The sequence below is a fragment of the Podarcis erhardii genome (assembly GCF_964252035.2).
Source record: "Podarcis erhardii genome assembly, chromosome: 6".
NCBI lineage: Eukaryota > Metazoa > Chordata > Lepidosauria > Squamata > Lacertidae > Podarcis > Podarcis erhardii.
The window spans coordinates 34,059,055-34,085,248 of NC_138510.1; the positions used below are offsets into that span (position 1 = coordinate 34,059,055).

A 26,194-nucleotide genomic window follows, 5' to 3' on the forward strand; every position below is an offset into this window, starting at 1 on the left:
AGAAGGGTCTGGAAACTTCTGTTTCAGTGTATCTGAAGAAGTGTGCATGCACACGAAAGCTCATACCAAGAACTGACTTAGTTGGTCTTTAAGGTGCTACTGGAAGGAATTTGTTTTGTTTCAACTGACTAAAGCCAAGTAACAGGCAATAATTATATATGTGCAATTTAAGTGCATGTTTGGCTTGTCAAGGAACATTTTGCTACTGGGGGGCTCTTGTATTAATTTACTAGTCTACAGCTCACTAACCAGCTTGTTCCTGATGTCCATGTCACACAGTGCTTCAGCCAAGATAGAGCAAGCTTCCTTCACTCCCCAATGTGCAGCAGCATGGAGTGGAGTCCAGCCATCATTGTCCTGGACATTCACATCATACCCAGCTTGGATCAAGAGCCTAAGAAAAACAAGTGAGCAAGAATGGCAGCATTTCAATCATGCAGCTTAAGAACGTGCAGTGGGCTTTATGAAATAGGTTTATACTCTGTGAGAAAGACAAGTGTGGTAAAGCAGACAGCTCAAAGTGTTCCAGTGATGGGTGGAAGCAAACCTGGAAAGAAAAGCAAGAAGTTTCAGGAACAGCATCCTCCAGTATGGGCAAATGCGCCATTACCCAATATACCAGGCATAGGCAGACTCAGCCATCCAGATGTTTTGGGACTATAACCCCCATCATCCCTCGCTAACAGGACCAGTGGTCAGGGATGATGGGAGTTGTAGTCCCAAAACACCTGGAGGGCCAAGTTTGCCTATGCCTGCAATATAATACAATATAGTTTTATACTATAGGCCCATCTAGCTTTTGAAACTCCCAGGGGCCTTGGTGGGACACATAACTTTTGTTGTTGTTGTTGTTGTTGTTGTTGTTGTTGTTGTAGTAGTAGTATAAATCTAACCGCTTACATAACTCATTTTATTAATAACCATAGTGTTGGCTTTGATGATGTGCCTGTTTTTGTGTTGTCCAATAAATAAATAAAGTGCAAAGCCAATATTCCTAACTGTTCTGCAACCTTTTTATAGACTACGTGAATGGAGTTTGAGAAACTATGGTACTCCTTAACTACCATGCAGTAGTGTCTCAGGCAGAAGTATTTCCTAACCTTCCTAACTGAGATTCTTCTGAAGATTCCATATTAAATAGGAGATCTTCTGTATCTATTTTGCCACTGAACTTTTACCCCTTCAACAATGAATTCCTTCTTAGAATAACAACTGGAAAATTACCTGCATGTTGTTTACTTTTCCAAATTCCTCCTCACTTCCTCTCTGATGAACTGCTGTTAGTGTGAAACAATGACACCCATTTATTTTACTCCACAATGTTTTTCATATATTGGAATATGAGGGGGGTGTTAATCCTACACAACATTCCTGGCAGGAGAGAAGGGCTAGACAAGTGAATATAAGGCTGTGTTGTGAATGGCAGTGAAGGTTGTTTCCCTACTGCCATCCAACTAGGCGGCTGTCATTTCAGTGTCTTTTATATCTGCATGTTACTATGGTTACATTTCAAAAAATCCCACTGTTGATCACTCCTGCAATGCACAGCTCAGAAAATAAATGAACTTTCAGAGGATGCGTTGGACAGATTTCAAAGCAGGGAAACAATGAACAAGGAAGTATTCAATAGAATTGTCAAAAATTATGCAGCAGATATGTGCTTGTTGCTCCCACTTTGTTTCACCTCTTTAGGCTAGGTCCAGGACTTAGGCTGTAATCCTATACAAACTTACCTGGGAGTAAGTTTTACTGAACTCAATAGGACTTACCTCCAAGCAGACAGGTATAGGATTGCACTGCAAGCTACAAAAACCTAAGTCTCATTGGTGTCAAGTCGCAACCAACTTGTCACATTTATTTCAATGGGATCTAAGTTTAGCTGAGTCTGGATCTAAACTATTGTTTAAAATAATTACAAAATATTTAGAGACTTTTAAAACAGACACCTTCAATTGGCACAGTGCAATCACTTAATAAGGAGCACATCAGAAAAGATTCCAAGAATTCTGATATTTCTTAGTATTAACGTCACTAAAAACCTGGTGAAACCAGGTGCAGAAAACCTGCAAAGGCCCATGATACCATCCAAACACTGCAGCTAAAAATTGGTGCTGTATAAGTAAACTGACAGAACTAACATTTGTAAAAATGTTTACCAGAAGTTACCTCAACAAAAAAAGCAAGCATACCAACACAAACTGAAAAGTGTTGGCTAGCAAATGTTCTCCTTACCAAGAAACTAAACACTTAAGTAAGCACAGGAATGTAATGTTCAATAAACTTTTCTACACTGCTGTTCTGGGTCAGCAAACTGAAGATATGCCCTGGAAAAGTAACATAAAGCAGGCAAATATTACCATTTAAATCCATCAATCAACTAACATCAAGTTAACTGGTACTTTTTCCTCACGTTGATAATATGAATACATTTCATACTTACACAGATCAAGACAATACTGATCTAGCAGCTAAGCCTCTACGTTGCAATTACAGCCCTAACCTGCAATAGCTATCCTTGAAAAACCTATCCTAGCCATTAGCCAGCTGTAAAAAACCCTACGAAACCTTACACTTTCCCAGCCATGCTGTTAGTTTGTGTATATCTTATAAAAGCTGCAGACAATGAATTATAACAAAAGAAATCAACCGAAGCCAACTATCAGAAAATCCTGGGGACCTTCATTTACAAACAAGTGAACAAGTATAGAAACAAACAACTGAAATACAGCATATGTCCCATCCTTACAAGCCTAGCTCCAGAGGATGGAGAAATCAGGTATTTGAAAGGGCTCAAGATTAATCAAAAGTCCATCATACAAAAAGTACTATTATTCCTATTTTCTTTGGAGAAACCATAGCAACCAGTGAATTCTTAGTGTGTACCAACAGCCTCTATCAGGTTAAGGGGCTCACAAATAACAGCTAGCTCTACAACTAATATGTTGCAGCTGGGACTTCATCCTTAGCTGGTGGTGGTGGTAAGAGCTAGCAAGAGAATACGCAGTAATTTTACACTTAGGTTTAAGATAAAAGTTGAAAGCCCACTTCTACTGAACTTTAATCCCTGAAAATCCCAAACAGAAGAAGAAAGGGCAGATGCATTAAATCACTGCGTATTAAAACACATCTAGTATTATTGGAATAAATAGTACCATAGTACCATAATCCAATCCAATCCAATACTCTCATATTCCAGTACCAGAAACCTATAGAAATCTCTCTTCACAGAGTCATTTTTTACAAGAGTACCACTAGGCCATGGTTTATTACAGCTAACAATGGAAACAGATCAGTACCTCATCACCTCAGAGTAGCCTTTAGCTGAAGCTACATGAAGAGCTGTAGCACCAGTTCGGGGCTGCTTCCTATCTTCAATTTTCCTCCTGTTTAGCCATTGCCGTGCATCCTGCAGCATTTGTTGCTCTTCTGCTTTTCTTGCTTGATCAAGATCTAATCCTGGAGAAACAGACAACAGGTGTAAAAAGCCTGAAGTAGAACAAAAATAATACAAAGGAGAGGATACAAGTTTTATAACGAGTTCATAATTTTGTCGTCCTTAATGTACTGCCAATTAATTTAATTGCACAAAGGGTTGAAGGGGCCAGTATATTTAAAACTAAGATTGCACAATTAATATGGCTCATTTTATCTAAAACTTTTACACCACAAAAACATTAAAGCTGCTGAGAATAGAGTTGAATAAAATCTCAACCATGTATTTTCGCACATCAATTTTTTTTAACTTTTATTTTGCTTTAAACAGGTACATATAAATATAGACAACCAAAATTACAAAGGAAAATTCCTTAATAGTAATGGGAAAAAAAACAACTTTAAAAACTACAAAAAATATCGAAGTACATGACACAGAACATAAGCAAATATAGGAAAGATAAAAGAAAAGAAAAAAGAAAAAAAGAAAAAAAGAAAAAGAAAAAGGAAGATGAGCCAAAGCAGGAAAGCTCATCTATTGTACACTTCTGTCAAGCTCACAACAGATCATTATTCTTATCAATTATCTCTATCTGCATTCCAAAGGAATCCCTCATCTTGGTATCAGGGAACATTTCTCTATGCGGTATCATTCTAAACATAGCCAGATCTTTCTTGCTGAGCCCTTGTCCCCTAAATAATTATTTAAACATTCCCATTCTTCTTTCACCAATTTTTTTAGGTTTATCTCTTATTGCATCTGTCATCATCAAATTTTTTTCAAGTCATTTAGGATTATGAAAAAAAAGTTACATAGAATTAAAGTTCTTTGTAACTTTCCATAACTGGAAGTACACTCAGTGTACAGCAGAAGTACTTTGAAGTTAAATCTTGATTAATATGTGAACTCCAACAATAAAAACAGTTACTAAGCTTTGCTAGAAGGAAGTAGAATTGAAACAGTTTCATTTCCAAGGGAACATGCTAACACATTCAGAAAGGACTGCACTTTCCACAGCAGCACCCTGTGTGCCCTCCAGGCAATCTCCCACATTTCTCTAATGTTAAATGGGCTATCACCAAACTGTCAAATCAAATAAATAAAATTACCTAGGTACTGTGCTGTGGACCAGCTGTTTGTGCAATGTTAACCTTGCTGTTACAAAGAAAAACTGAAGCAGCACATCAATCCTTCTACACATGTCAATCAGGAAAGTCCACATCTCCTCATAGGGTAGCATTTTAGAATGCCTGCACAGAAAGACTGAGCTGCATAGAATGATTAAGCTGGTCTAGTTGCAAGCGCCAAAAATAACTAGTGTGGGAAGGGAGGGAGGGTGATGACAGTAAGACAACTTTAAGCTTTGTAAATACTCCAAGAAAAGGAAAGCAACATTGTCTCAATACAAAACATACCTTAGGCTTGTTTCAAACAAGGATCAACACATCGAAAATGCACACACTCTGCAAAAATGACAACTCTGATGTTGAGGCCTTTGGCAATTGCCAGCAGAAACAAAAAAATGGGTTTTTACATTTAGCACAAACAAAAACCCAAGACAAAAGCAACAGCAGTTGGTTTTGGCCACCAACATACAGAGGGGATGGATGATACACGTTTTCAGAATATTTATTTTCCTTTGTGCACAGCCTAACTTAAGAGAACAAACAAAATGCTTTACTTTAGAAATATACTTTTGCGTGGTGTCACTTTTTACTTACTAAAGTGAAATTCCAGGCCCCGTTTATAACCAAAGTATATATGCTTTTCTTATTACAACCCCACAAGACTGAAGAGTGGTTAGTAAGACATACAATTTCCTTACCTTGTTTCTTTACTTGTTCCAAGAGCAGATCCTTCATGGCTGCTTCCTCTGCAAGGTCAGATGGGACTTCACCTTCACTGTTCACAGCAGCTACGTTGGCCCCATGACTTATCAGATACCTACATGAATGAGAGCCAGATTGAGACTGGACTTCACAGCACGAGTTCAATATCTGGCTTTGTGTTTATACTTTGCCAGTAAAAAGCAAAACACTGAATTCAGATTTTTTGCAGGTAGTGATAATGACCTCCCTTAACACAAGACCAGCCTTGCAAATAGCTATTACTGTTAATTTGCTTAGCCAATTAAGATACAATTCTTTATGAAACTTTCAAATTTTGGAAACAACCAGATAATTCAATTTTTTTAAAAAAATATTGATCTGTTTTTGCTTAAGTTTGTTTTAAAAGGACTTTCCCCCCTCAGTATGCATGTCTGGCTTATACAGTGGTACCTCTGGATGCGAACCGGATCTGTTCCAAAGCCCTGTTCGCATCCTGAAGCAAACACAACCCACCTCTGCACGTGCTGCGATTCGCCGCTTCCACGCATGCGTGTGACATCATCTTGAGTGTCTGTGCATGCGCAAGCGGCGAAACCCAGAAGTAATGCGTAACCTGAAAATGCTCAACCCGAAGCTACTTCAACTCGAGGTATGACTGTATGGACTTTTTGTACAGAAACAGATGGTCATCCATAGAGCTGGCCTGATAATCCTACAGTTTCGCTAATTATCCTACATTCTTGTTCAGAATTCCTCCTCTTGCTTCAGTGTGAGCCAGATTATTATCTAATAAACTATTAGTTTTGTGGCGCTAGCTAACATTTCATGTGGTTTATATATCCAAAGGAAATATGCATACTTTTTGAGCTACGGTGGTTATAGTTTGCTTAGACACATGATTGGATCTGTCATTTTGAATTAGTACAGTGGTAACTCCGGTTGCGGACGGGATCTGTTCTGGAGCTCCGGTCGGATCCCAAGGTTTTCACAACCGGAGGTGCCTGCTCTGCGCATGCGTGCAGCATGGTAGAGTGCTTTGGCGAATGCACGCGCGCAAAACCCAGAAAAATACTTCCGGGTTTGCCACGTGCCATCCCGAAGGATACGTAACCAGAAGGATACATCAACCATTCATACATTCCCCCCCTCACACCGACTTCTCTGAAAAGGAGATAAGTCATTTATTATTTCCAGTATCCAGGTCACACTGAAACTCACTCACTCTGCTATGTTCAGATAGCCACAAGATGCAACCGCATGAAGTGGGGTCCAGCCCTCGTTATCTTGCTGATTTACATTGGCTCCGTATTCTATCAGAAACTTTACCATGTCCAGGTTCTCATCTATACATGCCTTAGGGGAAAGAAGGGAAGGGGAGGGAAGGGGAGAGGAAAGGAAAGGAAAGAGAGAGGTCAAGGTGTTAAAATTAGAAATCTACTACTGTTTTAACAACTGTAAATGATACCAGGGGCATCTCCACCACACTGAGCCTGCCTATCTTTCAGCCCCGCTCTGACATCTCCATAAGATTTTGCCGTCACTTCCCCACCTCCACTGAGCTGAAGGCTGAACCCACCGTAAAGTGATCTTTCGGTATTTGCTTTAGGAATGGCATGAAATTCCATGGAGCAGGGAAAGGTTTGGAACATGCTGTTCCAGGAAAGCTTCAATGAAAGAGAATGTGTCAGCACACTCAATGGAATGAAATGTGGCGAGAATTAAGGCAGTGAATCCCAAGCACGAATTCAGATAAATTCTCAGTCAAACAAATCAGAACAATTGCAGACTGGACACTTGTGCTTCTTGTATATCAAGCCACAGAAGAAGAAAAAGAATGTTGTACTAATAGCTTACCATGCAACCCTTTCATAATTAAAAATAAAGCATCGCTTAATTTTTATCAGTTGTCTTGCTCTACCATGGTGAACACAGAGAAATATTTTGTGGTGACCAGATCAACATTATTTTGAATCTGAGTGGGTATCACATTAATTATAAAAGGCAAAGATCGTAAAGGAAATTAAACAATGCACACTCTGGAGGGAAAAGTGTACTTTACAATAAGCCAAATTTACTTGGCGAAGCTAAGTTTACTCTGAACTCAATATAAGAACACAGTTGCCTAAAGAAGAAATTCAGCCTTCAGAACCTGCACTACAGCTCCAAGGCATTCAGCATGAGGTTTCTTCATATTAGAAGTGAAGGGTGTGTGTGACTCACATTACAACCATTTCACCTCACTCTACCTCCTCATTCCAGGGCTAGAAATGCTTCATTACCAAGCAGATCAGAAAATAAAAGTCAACGGAAAGTAAATACTTGTGTTGTTTGGTTGGTGAAGTCACACATTTTTTTATTTCAGAAGTTATTGTGCTCAAATAATCAGAGACTATAAAATAAAAATGAATGATCACATATATGGCCCCAGAAATGATCCTGGGGAGTTATAAGTTGCCACTTCCTTGATCCTAGGACCCTGTGACAATTTTACTAATCCTTGGCTCCAGCAGAAAGTCCACAACAACAAACATAATACATGGACCTATGCACTGTGAATATGCTCACCCTAAAAAACCAGGTGTTTTTATACATAGAAAATCAGACTTTAACAATTCACAAATATCTGGTAATTATTCAGAAAATCTGTGTAAGCTGTAACATACTTTCATTGAATTTTTTAAAATGCTATAACTGCTTTTTCTTAACCATGAAAAAGCAATTTAAGTAAGCGTTAAGCAATTAAGTAAGCGTTAGATCCAAATGCCTTTCTCATCCCAACCTCTCCCTAAATGTCAGAGACCAGGCTGAGGAGTACAACTCTGAAGAGGAATGGTGGGAGCCTACCCCTCCCCCTGCTCATGGCCAGGATCCTGAAACTCCACAGAAGCAGTGGAGTAGTGTTGATCTGGAACAATGGTTTGCTGAGGGGCACAGTTTGGAGGACAATAGTTGGGAAGAACTGGGAGGTGAACAGCAAGAAGAAGAAAGGGAAGAGAGTGAGCTAGCAGACTCTTTCTCACTGGAGCCCTCCTGAATAGAGCAGGGTGTGGTACAAATATCTGTAGTGTGGAGATATGGACATTGCCCAAATTCAGGTGAAAGCACTTTATGTAATACCTGATCCAGCCACATTTCAATGTTTTCAACAATAAAAATTTGTTCACTCTGAGCAAGTCATTAAGTAAAGACTTAATTAATTCATTTCATAGATATGCTCTCAAATCTCTCTAAAACACATTTCAAAATAGTTTCATTATAGCAAAGTTTCAAATGGGGAAGGGTAGCATGGCTCTGTCAGTGTTCATTACTAAAAGCCCAATGCTAAGACAGACATTTACATTGTCTAATCCAAAGATAACTGCAAATTTGGATCAAGATCATTACAATCTGGCTAACTGGCTACTGTGACATTTTTTAATCGCCCCGCTCAAACTTGTTTTTTAGTGCTATACACTTTAATTGTTTGGGGCCTGTGGAAGGCCTGATACTTCCAAGTTTTATTGAGTCTCATGTTCAGACATTAGCATGATTTGTAGCAATTAGATACCACGTTAATTTTTGGCACAAAAAAGTTATTTAAAGACATGCGTACAGTTTCATATTTATCATTTCAAGGGGAAGGGCAGTGAATAAGCAATGTGTATTTCCTTCCTTCAGGTATCTCTTGATCAAATACTGAAAACAGGCAGTTTTCAATGGTTTGGATCCAAATAGAGAATGCACCTGGAGGTTCACTTGGGTTCTGAAGAAAAGGAGAATGTAAGTTTATATCATATAAAGATAACAGCAGTTAGCAGGACTAAGAATTCAGGACCAAGCAGCCCACCACTACTTCCTTTAGCTAGCTACAAAACCACTATGAGGTTATGGGTGGATAGATAGATAGATAGATAGATAGATAGATAGAAAGACAGTGGGTTGGACCCAAACATACCCTATCAAGAAAGGAAAGTGGAAGCTTGTTACACAAGAAAAGTGAACTGTAATCCAAAAATGCCTCATGCATTTACAAGCCTTTCATTTAGGTTGCCAGATCATGCATTTACAAAGCGAACACTAACAGCCAAGGCATAATAAGTTACTAGACTGCAAAAGAACCACTATGGTTGGGCACATGGAATTCCCTCACTGCAGACCTTTCCAATGAATACCTGCATTCACTCTAGCTGCTAGGACTTGCTTTGCAACAGGAACATATCTAAAAACTTTTGCCCCCTTCATCTCCCCACCACAACTGCTTCTAGCAATGGGATTATATGTGTACAATGATGGGTGAGTAACAAATATCTTGAATTAAATAAACAAATTCCCATGTCTCAATGCATCACATATGTGCTGCAAATTGGATCATACACCATGTCACAATTCTGCAGAGATTTTGTTGCTAGTAATACACACGAATCTGTAGAACACTGCTAATTAGTGAAGTAATTCTACCCAATTCTTTTTATCCAATCCAGTGTCTTCCGTCCACACTACAAAACATCTGTGGCTAACTATAGCCGCTCACATTGGTCATCAGCCAAAGGAACTGCAAATGTCCCCCCTCCCCACAAATTACTGGATTAAGTGGGTTCTAAGAAAGCTTATGAGATCCAAGAAAATAAAAGCCTAGATTCCTTTGGATCGCTTACTGCCTTGGTCATAAGTAGTCAATATCCCACTTGATTACTAAGGAATGGAAACTGGAGTGAAGACAAACAAAATTAAGTCCCCACCTGTTCCTGTAATGAATATACAATACAATAACTTGATTTGTGGATATAGTAGATTCAAAACATTAAACAAAACTGTAGTCCTATGCTTTAGAGGTATTTATTGTTAATGGTCATGTTTGAGCACTTCAGGGATTGATGTACACTATACATGAAGAGAGGACACTAAACTTCCCTGGAATCTTGGGCATAAAAGTGTTATTAATTTTAGAAAACATTGGCTACTGTTTTTCCACATTTAAAATAGTGAGATGCAAAGGTATTCAGAAGAAATGGAAAAATCAACTACTCATACCACTTAGCTACAACACAGATGTTTGGAAACTACTTTGGTTAATTCTTTATGGATCACTAAATTAGCACTTCATAGCCTCTGTGGGTAAGATGCTTAAAAGCCCTCTGAATTAGAACTTGCTACATTTGCCCTTCATCACCATGCTTCAGTGAAGATGTGTGAACAAAAAGAGAACTGGCCACATAGTTGGCAATTATTTGAAGTCTCCAACGCATCAGCTTGCACTGTTGGAGAGAAAAGGCATTTCAGTTTAAATATTAATATGTAGAGAACAACAACAATGGGCTGTCTCTTTAGCATCAGGTCAAAATTATGGAGACAACTCTATTCCTTCTACCTTTTGCATCCTGACCACAGCGACCACAAATGGCTACCACACTATTGCTGACAAACAACTACACTAAAATTGTTTAATAAATGTTTCATTTGATTATCAAACCTTGTACATTTTAATTATAAGAATTGGATCCAGATAAGCAGCTGCTCACTGAAGATTCCTTGGCCCAGTTTTGGAGTTCTACTTCATCTTCAGCACACACCCACACAACAGACAACCCCATTCAGCAGGATCATCCAAACCTCAGGGAGGGTTTTTTAGGGGCAGGAAAGTCACTTCCACCTGCCCCTGTGGATCCTGCTGCCTGAGGTGGTCGACTCACCTTGCCTCATGGCTGGGCCAGCCCTGGTGTCCAACCTAAAGACATCCAACCTAAAGACTATATAACTTAATCTATGCAATAAATACAATCCAAGTGGTTTGGGAAGCAGTGTCATTGGGTTCTATTTCTTCTTTACATTCATATCCCACACTCTCTCAGGATAAAATGGGAGGAGTTACCCCATTTTATCCATACATCTCAATTCCTTGAATTAGGGTAGGGTTTGACACTGACCCAGGGTCACCCCGTGAACTTCATGGCCTAGATGCAGATTCAGACCCCATGGTCCAAGTGTAATGCTTTGACTCTCTAAATGTCTATATCTGCAAAAATGTCTATATCTCCAAACATCCATACAACTGGACCCACTCATCTGGATTTAATTCTCTCTCTCTCTCTCTCTCTCGCCTACACACACACACACACACACACCATAATAAAGCCACTGAAAGTGTGATAGAATGGGGCTTGTGATTATTTCTGTTTCACTCAAAGAAGCAACATCTTTATTTTAATTTGAATGGTGAATGGGCAAGCATCTTTCACATAAAGCAAGCCTCCCGACAGCTGAACAGTGTCAGGGTTAACAGTGTCTGGGAGCAGACACATGAGTTCAAAGAACGAAGGAATAAAACTCCCAAAATAGCCTTGCAACTGTCACCACTAGCAATTGTCAGCATTGGAAGGTATGCCCTTGCCTTCATGCCCCACAGAGCTCACCACTCAGAACATTCATCAGAAGTAGCACTGCCAGAAAGTAGTCAGGTAAATCTTCGAACAACAACAGAAAGGAATACAGTTGTCAAATATTTTTTCAGTCTAGGCAGCTCTCAATGTTTTTTCAGGAGATAGTCAGAACTTGCCTCAAACATTTCCCAGGCACCCCTGCTGAACGTCAGTACACAGTCAATGGTTATATCACTATTGACACAATAGTCTTAGCCATCTCACACCCATTCTTTCAAAATGCTTCCTACTAGTCATCCTTCATATTACCTCCCTCTGCCAATGGCAGGTCATTTATTACACCACTCAAATTGAAGTTCACTCTCCCCTTAAAATGGTAATCACATACCTCATTGACATACAGATGGCTTATGGATATATCGCAAACCTTGTAACACTGGATTAAAATGCTATTGTTAAAATAAAATCAGTCAAGAATTTAATGGCACTGTGCCCAACAAAACATTTACCTTGCGCTTACAATTATTTTCAGCTGTATGAGTACAGGGAGGACTATTGTGGGAAATTCTTTCTATATGTTTGCATTTGCATGTTCAAACTTCACCCAAATCATACAGCACATATAAAATGAAACCTAGGATTTTCTCAGAAACTTGAAATCTGGTCGAAGGCTTGGACCCTCTCCAAACTTATTTTAGTAAGATAAAAATATGTGGTACAATTTTGTTTTCTGAAATATAGCTATTTTAATGCCAGCTATTTTGGAGCTTGTTTCATTAAACTTATGAGCAAAAGCAATGGAGACACCAATAGGGTGTAGCATGCCTCAATGAGCTCAGCACCTGAGATGGGGGGGGGTGGTCAGGTTGTTGCCTCCTCCAAACTGTGTCCCAGACTGCAATACAGTGATACCTCGGGTTAAGATCTTAATTCGTTCTGGAGGTCTGTTCTTAACCTGAAACTGATCTTAACCTGAAGCACCACTTTGGCTAATGGGGCCTCCTGCTGCCGCTGCGCCGCTACTGCACGATTTCTGTTCTCATTCTGAAGCAAGGTTCTTAACCCAAGGTAATATTTCTGGGTTAGCGGAGTCTGTAACCTGAAGCGTATGTAACCTGAAGCATATGTAACCCAAGGTACCACTGTACAGTAAGCCCTCAACTTACACAGGAGTTATGTTTCAGAGATCGCACCCGAAAACAAAATCCTGTGTAGTCAAAAGACATTGGGTGCAATGGCGGGCAGGATTGCCACCATCTTTTTTCCTGGACACCCACCTCCATTTTAAAAAAAGTAACTTTTTTTTTGCCAAGTGATGAGCTGTGTGCTCATTAGCCCTTAGGTGATGTAACACTTTTCTGTTGCATTCTGAGCACTCCATGTGATCTAGAGAGTGCCCTATCATTGGAAGCCAGGCCACCTAATCTCAATGACTACGTATTTTCAAAACAAAACAAATTCCTTCCAGTAGCACCTTAAAGACCAACTAAGTCAGTTCTTGGTATGAGCTTTCGTGTGCATGCACACTTCTTCAGATACACAGAATTTCAGATACACAGAGCTTTCGTGCATGCACACGAAAGCTCATACCAAGAACTGACTTAGTTGGTCTTTAAGGTGCTACTGGAAGGAATTTGTTTTGTTTTGACTATGGCAGACCAACACGGCTACCTATCTGTAACTGGAACTACGTATTTTCAGTCCATCCATTGGCTTTATGCTTCTGGTATATATTGATGCATGCAAAACTGAATGACATCTTCCTGTAACTTACTCAAAAATCCTATGACAGAAATGTCTATGAACTTCATGTATAACTGAAAGCAAACAAACATATTCAGAAGCCCATGAGGGTGCACAGTTCCATAAGTAAGAAAAATGGTATCATTTTCAAACACAAAGTACCTGACAAGATAAATTAGGCAAAACTTATATTAGTCTTAGAGATGGCAGAAATATTTTAGAGAGTCCATTTAGCAGGTGCCAATTTAACAGCACTTCCACATGCCAACACGAAGGGTTGTATCCAAACCTCTCCACCGCCTGCCCCCAAAATGTGCTCTACAGTGTCCACTAACTCCCCAAAGCTAATTTTACAAGCACACAGGAGGCTGAAGGATAAAGGAAGAGGAAGTTCTGTTGCATGCATGGAAGTCTTGTTTTAACTGACTGTATGTAAGCCACTCTGGGAAGGCTTTTGGCATAAGAGCAGGGTATACATGCTCTAAATAAGTCTCTTGCACCAGTGGAGCTACAGTGTTTGATAAGGCCCTCAAGGAACATTTTATATTGATTGAGAGGATGGAAAAATATAATCTTGACCATCTAATATCTTATAAGCAGCTTAAATGACTGCTTTATTTCTGCAGTGAGCTCCTCATTAAATATTTTCCCAAACGTGTACTGTGAAATCATTTCTATTTGCCACTTCTGTATCCTTTAATCTTCTAGCTCTGCCGCTGAGCCATGCCAATGCCACAACATAACATTCTTCCCAACTGACAGTGAGCCTTAGAGTTATTAGCAGAATGCTGCGATAGTTGCAATAGAATGAGAAGAACACTGCAGAACCCGAAACATTTTATTTCTAGGCTCAACAACAGGTGTTCAGTTGAAGATTTGGTGGTGGCGGCAGCAAAAACAAGCTGCAAGGGAAACTTGGGGAATGGAGTACATGCGCATGGTGATCACATGTGGCTGGGAAGCAAAGCTGTAAAGCTAACAGAAAGTGAGGGAATAGCCCATGAATAAATATATTTAAATTGTACTGATTTTTACTGCCACTAACTTTCTTTACTATGTTAGGAACAATCCTAACTTCTGACTAGGGTGCAGAGCCACTGACACCTCTGCAACCCTGCAACCCAGGGAGAAAGTGGGGGAAGAAGAAAGGCCTGCATTTGACTTCTCTGCTGGAATGTCACTTAGGATCCAGTGGATCTTCGGCCAACCCAACTTTCACTCATCCATTTCATTTCAGCGGTGCTTTTTAAAAGTCCTTTTGAGTTGCCTATGGCAAAAATAGATAACAGTAATAAGAATAAGAATACTGCCGGAGGAAATACCACTACCAGTAGTCTTCCAGCCGCCTAACCCACTCCAGAAGCATATACCAGGCATTGTTCTGTTTGCCTGTTAAGCTTTTTATTGTTGCCTTAATATTTTTATTGGCTTTATTGTATAAGGTGCCCTGAGAGTATTCATATAAAATATAAATATATGTAATAAGTCCAGAGATAGCAGCTAAGAGCTAGACATTTTTTGTCAACCCTATAAGCAAATATATGCAGTTATTTTTCTTCTATTTGAAGGAGCAGGTAGACAGTAGGCCAGTAGTGGGCCACTGGGCAATTTCTAATGGGGTACTTAATGTCTTCCATATTACATTAAGTGCTGCTTGACCTGAACATTCTTAAACTGAATTTCTACTCTTGTATAACTCCTTAAAAGAGCAATGAAACAATTTTAAAGCTGTGTCATTAGTGAACTTTAGAACTGACATTCAAGTAAGAGTGACAGTGCAGTCCACATAGGTTATTTTGTCACTCTCTGCTGACTCACTCCAACTCACTGCACCTATCACCTCTCATGTGTGGAAGCTACCCTTCGCAACCAACAATAGGCTAATGCTTATATTTTAACAAGAATCAAATTATGCACAATGCCAAAAGAAATATAAGTTAGCACAAAGGCAGTGAACTGGTTTTCATATTCACACAAAACCATGATTCATACTATGTTCACAAACTGGTAGGAGCCCAAGCAAGGCTTCATGTAGCCTTGACCTCTCCCCTCTCCCATGCACCTGGGAGAAGGATCTGTGCAGTGTTTAGCTTTGCTTTCAGACAATCTTGACTTATTACAATCCAGTCATTGTGGTTTAAAATAAACTCTAACTAAACAAGCCAGCTCTGTCTCACATAACTTAAACATGGCTTGTTTTGAAACTGATCAGTGTTTTAAATCACAACCTCTGGTTCATACATAACAAGACAGGATTCTCAGAAAGCAGAAGTAAATGTTGCAAAAGTACTGTTCCATACTTGCAGGAGAGAGAATGGTAAAGCATGTGAGCCCAAAGTTTCACTTAAGCTGACGTGTGTCAAGTTCAATCCTGGATGGGCAGCAACACTCCCACTGTGACAAATGGGAGAGGACCAACCACCTGTCCATCACCTGACATCATTATGATAGCAGATAATTGGTAGGTGGGCGATTCCACCCACTTGTCAATGTTGGCCCGTAGGCATGGGAGAAAAAGTTCCAGCCTACCAGGCCACAAAGGTCCCCCACCCCGGCTCATATGACTAAGAACATGACATCTGAATTGAATCAATGTAATAAATAAGGAATGACAGGAAGCTCATTGTGTATAATCCCTCCTGCTCTCCCTATTTACAGAACAAGATTGACAAGACAACCTAACTGGGTAAGCTATGGACAGGTACCTAACGATGGTACCATGCTCCAAATTCCAAGATGATGGCTCACGTTTCATATAGATGCTAAATAGCACAGTAGATAGCCCCTGAGCAACACAGCAACAGTCACTGATGCTACTTGCTGTGCCTAGAGGCAGCAGAGAAACTGCTGTAGTACAGTGTTTCCAGTCCTCAAAGTTCTTCCACAAGGACACTGTGGTCAATAGTGTTGAAATCTGCTAGGCGATCCAAGGAGAACCAACATGGCTACATTCACCCTCTCGCCCAATTAATTAATCAGGATGACCAAGGCTGTTTCTAGGCCTGAAGACAGAATGAAGTGTTGAAATGTGTCTAGACAATCTGCTTCCTCCAGGCATACCTGCAAAAAGACTGTCCACCACCCTCTCAATCACATTACCCAGAAAGAGAATATTAAAGACTAGGTGGTATTTTTCTTGGTCTAGGAAGGTGACACTACCACTACTTGACCTTCAGAAGAGGTGACACTACCACTACTTTCAAGGTGGTTGGCATAACTTCCTCATGTAGTTAACCACCCCCTGCACTCAATCAATCAATCAATCAATCAATCCCCTCTTACTCTATTTCACTGACCATGATGGGCAGGGATCAAGAGGGCATGTTGACCTCACACAAGTGTCCTTAGCGTTTTTCCTTAATGTAGAACAGGAATCCAAAGTAAGTAGAAAGCAAAGACTATGCTGTATAATGGCTTTGCCAGCATCAGCAACATCTTTGGCAGACACCCAGACTGCAATCCTGAACCAAATACCTGAAGGTGTTCTGTATTCTGCAGCATTGGAAAGTACAGTGCCAACACACAATCCTAAGTATGCTTTTTCTTTTTCTTTTTAGTAATTCAGTAAAATGTCATAGTAATGAAGTCATTTGTTAAGTTATTAAATTGTGTCAAATATTTGCAGGAGTGTGAAACATTGAGAAGTGTTTTATATTCTGAAATAGAAAATACTTCATGAGAGCAGTTATTTTTCTCTCATACACCTAATTTCCATTTTTTTCTTTTGCAGACCTCAAAAGGGAGAGGAAGCAAACCTCATCCCCAGGGCTTTCACATTTCTGTCTTCTGCTCAATAACACAATTAAGAGCAGACAGCAGCCATTCAGATTGATTTTTTTTCCTCCCAGCACAAAAGGTTTGGAGGGAAAACCCCAAGACACACATCAATGCCACATCACACAAAAAAAGAAAGTGTTATGCTGACATTACAGTAGCCTTCTCTAATCTGGTGCCCTTCAAGTGTTGTTGTACTGCCACTCCCATAATCCCAGCCCACTGGCCATGCTGGCTACAATGAATGGGAGTTGGGAGCCAAACATCTGGGGGGTTAGAGATGCCCTATCCCTGGCATACGGTGGCACAAGCAAGATTCTGAGCAGACTCTTTCTTCTAAGAAACTAGAGCATCTGCTGCTTCAAAGAACTTGTACTCCAATCCTAAACTCATTCAAATTGAAGATTCAATATGGCAGCATATGCTACTCAATTGCACAGCTTCACTGCTCCTTTTGCTTAGCTAGTAATACAAACACTGGAGTGGCTGGCTTGGCTTTTTGTGCAAATCAGTGCTCATGGTTTCTCTCCAAACAAAACACATAAAGTAACACAATGCTGAGCCAGCTGCTTCAGGGTTTTGTTTCTTGACTAGGCAAAAGGAAGAGTGAGGTGAGTGTAGAAACACACAATGCTTAATCATGCTACTTGTTTGTGGTAAGACATGGTTTGTTTCTAAACATGGCTCACTGTTGCATGCAAACAGGGCTGGTAAGATACTCGTGAGACCTTTGTAGATCAAATTAAAGTCAAGACACTGCAAAGAAACAACAGTAGCTTAGAAGCCTAAAGTGAACAAGTTAAAAATAGAAGCCTGTTTTTCATATAGTCCGGAAATGGATGGTGAGCAGTTGCTGTGTCAGATCAATTCAGTACTTCAGAATATCCAAGAGCCAAGTTCAGTGAGGACCTGAAAGGCCACTGACACACAGAAGATTAACAGCAGGTGATCATTCTTCAGTCAAAGATTTCACTAATTTTGATGACAAATCCTGGTAAAACGTGGAGGTTAACTGTAATTGGACCACTGCATATTTTTATTTACTGTCCTTAGGAAGCAAATTTGTAAACGTTGATTGTTTTTTAATTTAAGTTTTCTGAATCTTAAATCCTTTACAAGTGGAAAAAGTTACCATGCCCAAGATGTCACATTGTACCACTAAACAGAACTATGACATCCATGTAAGTAACAAACATTTTCATTTAAACAATAGCTGAGTCCATATCAACCTTCTAAAAAATATCTACAAAATATCTTTAGAATACTAAGGAAGAAAAGGGGATTGTTTCCATCAGCAGTTGGTGTGGCACCAATCACTAGCCACAGATTCCCATATCTTTTGATAGTGGGTACCAGAGCAATTGAGGAACTACTGCTGGGAAACTACTGCTGTAAAAAGATAGCTGCTATTGGTTGATATGAGGCAGCCATGGTACTGTCTCCTGTTATTTTCTCCCTTCAAAAGTGGTGGAAAGACACTGCATGCCAGCCAATGAAGCCTGCTTTCTGGTATGTTTACTGACAGAAAGGAACACCCTCCTTTCTTCAGAATTCCAAAAATACAGCTCCTATCTACTTCCTTGTGTCAGCAACATGAAGGGGTGGCTAGTACATTGAGGCAGTGCCACAGAGCCAGTGTCCCAACCCTGGTACAGCTGCCACTTACAAATAAGGTAGAGGGGCAAGGCAGGGTGACCTACGTGCAGGTAAAAGAATTCACAAGAGCAGAAAATATAGGGCAAACTGTGGTGCAAAAGAGCCCAATTTCTATCTTACAAATCTAGAAGTTGTCGCCCTACAGCTATTAACAGCACAATCCTAGGCATGTTGATTCAGAAGTTAATCCCATTAAGGTCATAACGGGATTTATTATCCAGTAATTGGGTCTAGTATTGCAGCCAAAGTGAATGTTTGAAATTAAATATTACAACTGGGCAGTACACCTCAATTTGAGATCAAGGAATGACCTCTAAAACACCAAGATCCAATCCAATGCAGGCAAACTTCAAAACGTTTAAAAATTCCTAACTCAACTAGTAAACATAAATCAACCAGGAGATAATAATGGAAGATTGATAAATCTAATAACTGAGATTCGGAAATAGACACAAGCTTGTCTTCAACAGCAGCTGATTCCAGTTATATAACAGAAAATGAAGATGCAAGAAAAACTGAGAATTTCTTACTAAATTGAAATGGGCACCCCCTATGTAGAATTCCACAGAGTACAAAATAATGATCTCTTTAAATCCACACCATAAAAGTAATGTACACAGGATTTAAAAGCTGGAGAGGGGCCAGAGCAGGGGTCAGCAACCTTTTTCAGCCATGGGCCAGTCCACCATCCCTTAGACGATGTGGTGGGCTGGACTATTTGGGGGGGGCATGAATGAATTCCTACCCCCCCACAAATAACCTAGAGATGCATTTTAAATAAAAGCAAACATTCTACTCATGTAAAAACACCAGGCAGGCCCCACAAATAACCCAGAGATGCATTTTAAATAAAAGGACACATTCTACTCATGTAAAAACACGCTGATTCTTGGACCGTCCGTGGGCCGGATTGAGAAGGTGATTGGGCCGCATCCGGCCCACAGGCCTTAGGTTGCCTACCCCTGGGCAAGGGTCTTGTCTGGTACTGAAATGGCATCAAGGCAGATTCCAAGCAAGCCTCCATGAAAAGAGCTTTCCAAACTCAGGTCACTGCCACTGAGTAGGTCAACCTCCATGAGGCCATCTACCACACATAAAATGGAGGGGACATCCTAAAAAACAGACTCTGCTGAAAATGTTAGTATATGGGCAAGAAAACGTCCTTCAAGTATCCCAGCCACAAAGCCCTAAAGGGCTTTAGTGGTCAAAACCAGAACTTTGAATTGCACCTGTAAAATAACTAGAATCGATTAGATTCTGATAGCTTTTTTAAAAAGATATTCTCTGCTTGTTTTTATAAAGTGCTTCCATGTGACTACAGAAATCACTTGGAACGCTCATCACACACAATTTCTGACAGAGGTGGGGGGGGGGGGGGAGAAGAAAATACACTAGATATGGCAGCAAAGAATTCACACCAAACAGTGAGGACATGGTGAGCTCTAATCCCAGCTTCAATGTCACAGAATGTGAGGTGTGGGCTTGCCAAGTATTAAAGCCAGTAATGGAGAGCAGCTAGCAGCAGAGCCCATGGCATGAAGTCCTTGTGCTCAGCCTGTTGCTGAGACTAGCAGAGTCACAGTGAGGAGAACAATGATCAGAACAATATTTGGGGGTGGGAATATTTTCCAGATGATGTTCCCATATGATTCTGACCTTCTGAGGGATCTCAACCATAAAGCAATTCAGCACAACTGCTAAGTCCACAGAACAGAGTATATTCCATGCCAATAGCTGAGCAGAAGGCAATACATAGCCCAGGGATCGCTTCCCTGAAATAGAATGGAATGATTTCCAGTTTACTCAAGATTGCACGGGATTTACGCCTACCTCTGTGGGATCACACAAAAATCCAAGCCAAGAAGAGGGATGTCACCATTATATCAGTCACTTCCCCCAACTGGGTACAACACTTTCTTTTCAGCCCACATGTAAGGCTGAAAGTCATTTCTAGAGCTTTCTAATATTAAGGAAATGTTTGCTTGGCAAAACATAACAGTTGGCTATGTGCAACAAAACACAGATCTTGTTCACATGTCATATCCTTTCAAACCTGATGCGACCAGCAGCAAAATCAGCCACTTTTCCCCAAGAGCAGGCATAGATCCATTTTTCTCAATTATGTTTTAAATACATTTGGAGATCACAATACTTTTAGTCTAAGAATTATCAAGCTGCTACCAAATATGGTATACCAAGAGAACATCACATGTAAGGCCTTAAAAGGATTTGACTATATGGCAAGCTGTACTACTCTTCAGATTAGTACATTAAGGATCCATTGAATTCTGCAGTTACTGGCAAACAGAACATTTAGTGCCACATCAGAAATCAGCAGCTCTTCATTTTTAAAACTTTTATGTAAGTATGTAAATATATGCTTCTTGGGCAATGAAACTCAAAGGTGAATAAGTAGTCATATTTCCACCAATCAAGGAAACCCTGACAACTGGGAAACACTGGCCTGCAAGTGCTCCAGTTGGAGAACAGCCTTTACCAAAGATGTCATGGACTTTGAAGGTACTCGAACTCAGAACACAAGGGAGAAACGTGCTAAGAGGAAGGCATGCTTGGCAAATCCACACTGTGATTAACTCCTGCCCGGAAACCAATGTCACCACTGTGGAAAGACTTATGGATCCAGAATTGGCCTCCACAGTCACTTACGGACTCATGGTTAAAACCGTGTTTATGGAAGACAATCTTACTCAGCTATGAGTGATCGCCAAAGAAGAAGAAAAAGAATCAGGGATGCATTCCCTGCATGATTCCTTGACCATTCTCGTGCCCGAAATTATGCCAAAATAAGTACAAATGTGCTTATTATGCATAATTTATGCTTTTTCACATTACTGAAACTTTGTTTATGCTCTTCTGTACTTATCAGGATGGATTAAAAAGTTCACACCAGTCTTCTTTGGGCACTGAATGAAACTTTTACCTATCATTTCAGGGTAAATAGCAGAAGAATATCAAGGCAACATGTTCTAGTCACTCACAGTATCAAACACTTAAATATGATTACATATAAATTCAGTTTGCATGACAAGTGAATCATGCATGTGTTATTTAGATATTTCTAAATGTCTTTAATGTTTTATCTACTGTACTATGAAGATGCTTTTGTCATTTTAAGAGTATCCTCCCAGGATACTTTTGGTACTTGCAGTACATTAGGGATTCTATTAATAGAATTTTATGTTGCTTATCTCAGACCCTGGCACCTTGTGGTCTCTGTAAAGGTTGCCAAGAGAAAAGGTTTTGAAAGTCAAAAGTATCACAGCAACTCTTATATGGAAAGCAGTAGCCAAATCATAGTCTTGAGGTTACTGACAATGCTTCATAAATTAACAAAGAACAATAATAATTTCAGTAGCTTTCAATGCTTTAGAAGCACATTAAGCTGAAACCATGGCCAGGCCAAATATAACTTTTCCAGGAGCTTCTTAGTTTGTAATGGTATCTTCCAATCTAGTGCCCTGGTTTAGAACTCTAGAGAGTCGTGTAAGTGAAAGGGCAGAATGTAAGGAAGGGAAGTCCCTCTTATAAATAGCTGTGACAGATAATGTTTTACTGATGCATATTCTATCAAGTTATGATCTCTCCTGTAGGTCAAGACCGAAAAAGGTAGCTTAGTATTACACGAATTCCTCAGGCAATTCACAATTTAAACTGTAAACATGAAACTTTAGTCCACACTTACCAAACTAGTTTGACCTTGCCCTGATCTTTTCATTAGGGGCGGGCGGGGGGGGGGGACTTCCAGCCAAGTCTGTTTTGCCCATATATTCAATCCTCTCTCTTTTTGGATGAAAGAGGAGACAAGACTAACTGAATTTATTTGTATGGTCTTATCTTCCCCCAGAGGATTTCTGGTAAGAGAATGTAAGTGTGTTCACAGTAAATGGCAGAACATTGCATTTGTGCTGCAACTGGAGAAAGAAAACACAATTTGGGTGGATATTGCTATCCAGATAGAAAACCCCTGCCAGAACGAATAAATGAGAAGAGCATGGTGCTGACAGAAAGCAGTAAGTTACAAGAGATACGGCTGAGAGAAGTGTGATTCAACTGGCACAGCCACAGAAAGGTTAGCTATGTTCAGTGGCACAAGGACTTTAAAGGCTGCACTCAAGGAGAACAGAGGAGAAACTAGCTGATTTCAAGTTCCACTGATGCCCAGCATCTGCTGTAATGCCATCACCATGCGCTTTGCCATCCACAAGCAAAACAAGGCACTACTTGTTCTCCATCCTACAGTGCCCAGTGAGGGCCGCGGATGTGTCCGTAAAGTGAAGCCAGCTCTCACCGAAGAATACTTCCAGTAAAGATAGTGCAGTCCTTCCAAAAAATTGGAGGGGGGAAAGGGAGAGAGGCAGATCCTGCAGGGTATGAGTCATGCCATGGATCCTTGGCACAACCCTGTGTGCACCGCTGACTATTCCCACAAGGAATAATAGCGTTACTCCACCTGTGAAAGGGTCAATCCTAGGTGAAGAGGCAGGAAAATAAAAACTGGAGAGGTGGTGGTGGAAGGGGGAAAAGGGGAAAGAATGATGGAGAAAACTTTGATCCCAGTTCTCTAGAAGGCAGCGGGCAGGCTCTGCTGACCTGCCCTTCAAGCCTTCTTCTCTCCCCCATTCATCCTATCTATAGGTCATTACCCTAAAAGCAATGGGAAATGAGGCAATGCTGTCATCCGTAAGATGCGGGGGGGGGCAGGAGGGGGGGTGGAAGGGGCGGCCTGTGCGCCCACCCCTCCCTCTCGCCCCCCCCGCCCCCCAATTCCTGCCGAGGGGCTGACAGGTCGAGGTTCGCCTCCCCGGGATACCTGGTGCAGCGCCGTCAGCCCGTCCACGTTGGCCGTGTTGAGGCGGGCTCCGCGGGCCAGCAAGCGCTTCACCTCCTCGGTGTCGCCGCTGGAGCAGGCAGCCAGGAAGACGGCGCCGTCCTCGAAGCGGACGCGGGGCCCGCCGCGGCGCCGGCTCCGGACGGGAGCCGCCGGCTCCAGCTCGGTCAAGGAGCCCTTCCAGCGCTTCAGCTGCTCCGCCCGCCGCAGACGCGCCGACTCGGCCCGCTTCACCCCCAAGTGCCCCGGCTCAGACATGGCGGGAGCGCCGCTTGCTGCTGGGCCGCCGACGCCGCCTCGCCGCTCTCGCTGCACCAGGGACCCTCGCCGAACGCCTCAGCCCGGGGAAGAGCGAACGGGCTCTGCCGCCATCTTTACAACTTCCCCCTGCCCGTCCCTCCCCTCTCGCCCGCAGCGCCGGAGTTGAGTGCGGCGCGGGCGCAGACGGAGCCTCCGAGCATCATGGGAAAGGTAGTTCTGAGAGGGGCTGCCCCGGTGGGGATCCTTGGGGGGACTACACCTCCCAGGATCCTCTGCGTCGCCAGGTCTGCCAGGTTACTTTTTTTTTTGTCCGGGAGAGTAGGAAAAGAGGGAGATAGAAAGTGAGAGAAGGAATGAAAGGTGGGTGGGTGGGTGGTTATTGTGGCATTATCCCCGAGATATTGAGTGCCTTGAACAAAGGGGAAATGCTGAATTGTTATTATTCTTACTACCTGTAGCAGCAATAGTGCTGCCACATGAGCATATTTAGGCAACATTTTCCTCTGCTCGTTGCATTTATACACCAGGATAAGGAATGGCTACCTAAGGAGGTGAGGAATGGAATTAGACTGGGGGCTGGAAGATTTGCGTTAAAAGCTCCTTCTTCCCTGGCATAGCGCTGAGTATGTCACTTTTTCTTAGCTTCAGCAAAACGAAGAAAGAGTAAATTGCTTTTGTAAACACAGAATGCAAAGCAGATAAAACTGATTATCTTGTATAAATCATAAACAGGAATAATAGAAATGATTCAGTGGAGTAAAGAGATCTTTCTTCTGTGGGGTTAAGTGTAGGATAATGCATGGGCGTAGCCAGGATTTTTGTTAGGGCGGCCAGGACTTTTTTTGGGGGGGGGGGGACCGACGTAATTGGTCAGTTAGTTAAGTATTTATATTGCTTTACTTGCTCTAGAGGGGGAAACTGCCCCCCGCCCGCCCCCCTTGGCTAAGCCCATGAGATAATGCATGTTTCTGCAACATGGTCTTGGAGGGTATTGGGATTTGTAAAGCAGCTTAAGGTGTTGCTTTGATACTTATTTTGCCTCATTAGCTCCATCTTGTGGGTGGTTTAGCTCTTAGCATTCCTGGCATTTGTTTGAGAATTTAATAATTGGCCAAATGAGTATCACACATTATAGCTATCATTGGGCATTATTTTAATTACCTGTCACCATTCGTTTGGTGGGGGAGCCCTAGAATAGAATGGCCTATAAATAGCCCATTCACAACATGGCAGCCATTTTAAAAGGCGCATAATATGTGCTTATAGCAGAGCAGCCTCTGATACTAACTGTACAAGGAATGTGATCCCAACACACACTCACATCCTAATTTTGATGACAGGAAGGAGGGACATTTCAAATGGATGGGGGGGGGGGATCCACTATGGTGGAAGTTCCAGCTGTGCCCTATCACCTGGGATAGCAAGCATAAAGCCCTCTAATGGGGCATTTGGGGGTGGAACAGGGATCCAAAGTCCTGCATATTCCCAAGGGGCCCAGTCTTTGAAGCCCTCAGCTACACCAGCCAGGAGCTGACAGAGTGGAACTGGGGGCTTGAATAGGAGGGTGTTGTATTATCACCTAGAATGAGATTCCACGTCTGCAGATGGGAGCAGACCCACTCCCTATAGAGGAACATGCACATGCACTCTCGACTTTCCCATAAAGCAAGGAAGTCTTGTAACTGATGATGTCATGCCTTGGTCTGCTGTCTAACCTGCACCATTTCTTGCCTTCATAAAGATCATTTTCTTAGTTATGCATAAGAGCCCCCATTTGTTTGTGTTGGGCATGGGGCAGGACAATTGCTCTGTCTACTAATCACAGTATGATATCATGGAGTTTTTACATACATGTTCTGTGAATGAAGGGAAGGTAGCCAGTTTGGGATTAAGAATTCTCACAGGTCCTGAGGACAGAAGGAACTATAGGTCTGAGCTGAAGGCTGTGAAGGTGATATTCTAAAGGAAGAAGGTGATATTCTAATGGAAGAGGAACAAAATAGCACTGGAGTGTGATATTCCAAGCCCCAACTGCAATGAGCCACCTGCAAGCTCCCAACTGAGATCACAGAAAGAATAGCTAGAGGCCACACAATTCTGCTATGGGGAAAGGCTGCAAACTTCTTAGCTAAAGCGTAAAAATTCAAGCACTTATCAGGCCCCTGGCAGGATAAGAACATAAGAACACTTCCCTGTTGTCCATTACTGGAACAAACTTTGGTGCTGTCCCTGGTGCTGCTAATCCTACCTCCCGTTTTCCCATCTGCTATAGCCTCCAGTCAAGCTACCTGAC

At 41.4% G+C, this 26,194-nt stretch overlaps 1 protein-coding gene across 6 annotated transcripts in view; it reads right to left on the reverse strand.

The window, feature by feature from the left end:
* The window catches only part of PPP1R12B (protein phosphatase 1 regulatory subunit 12B), a 109,909-nt gene extending 85,859 nt beyond the window's left edge, over positions 1 to 24,050 (reverse strand). For 3 of the 6 annotated variants that reach the window (XM_081866996.1, XM_081866995.1, XM_081866994.1), the window contains exons 1-5: positions 23,623 to 24,047; positions 6,485 to 6,615; positions 5,259 to 5,377; positions 3,297 to 3,456; positions 250 to 394 (exon numbers count right to left, since the gene is read on the reverse strand). In XM_081866996.1, the coding sequence (XP_081723122.1) occupies positions 250 to 394; positions 3,297 to 3,456; positions 5,259 to 5,377; positions 6,485 to 6,615; positions 23,623 to 23,898 (831 nt within the window). In that variant the 5' untranslated portion in view covers positions 23,899 to 24,047. Of the gene's footprint in view, positions 1 to 249; positions 395 to 3,296; positions 3,457 to 5,258; positions 5,378 to 6,484; positions 6,616 to 23,622 lie in introns of all 6 variants that reach the window. The other 3 variants (XM_081866993.1, XM_081866992.1, XM_081866997.1) reach the window with 2 other exon arrangements.
* Between the last annotated feature and the right edge of the window lie 2,144 nt (positions 24,051 to 26,194).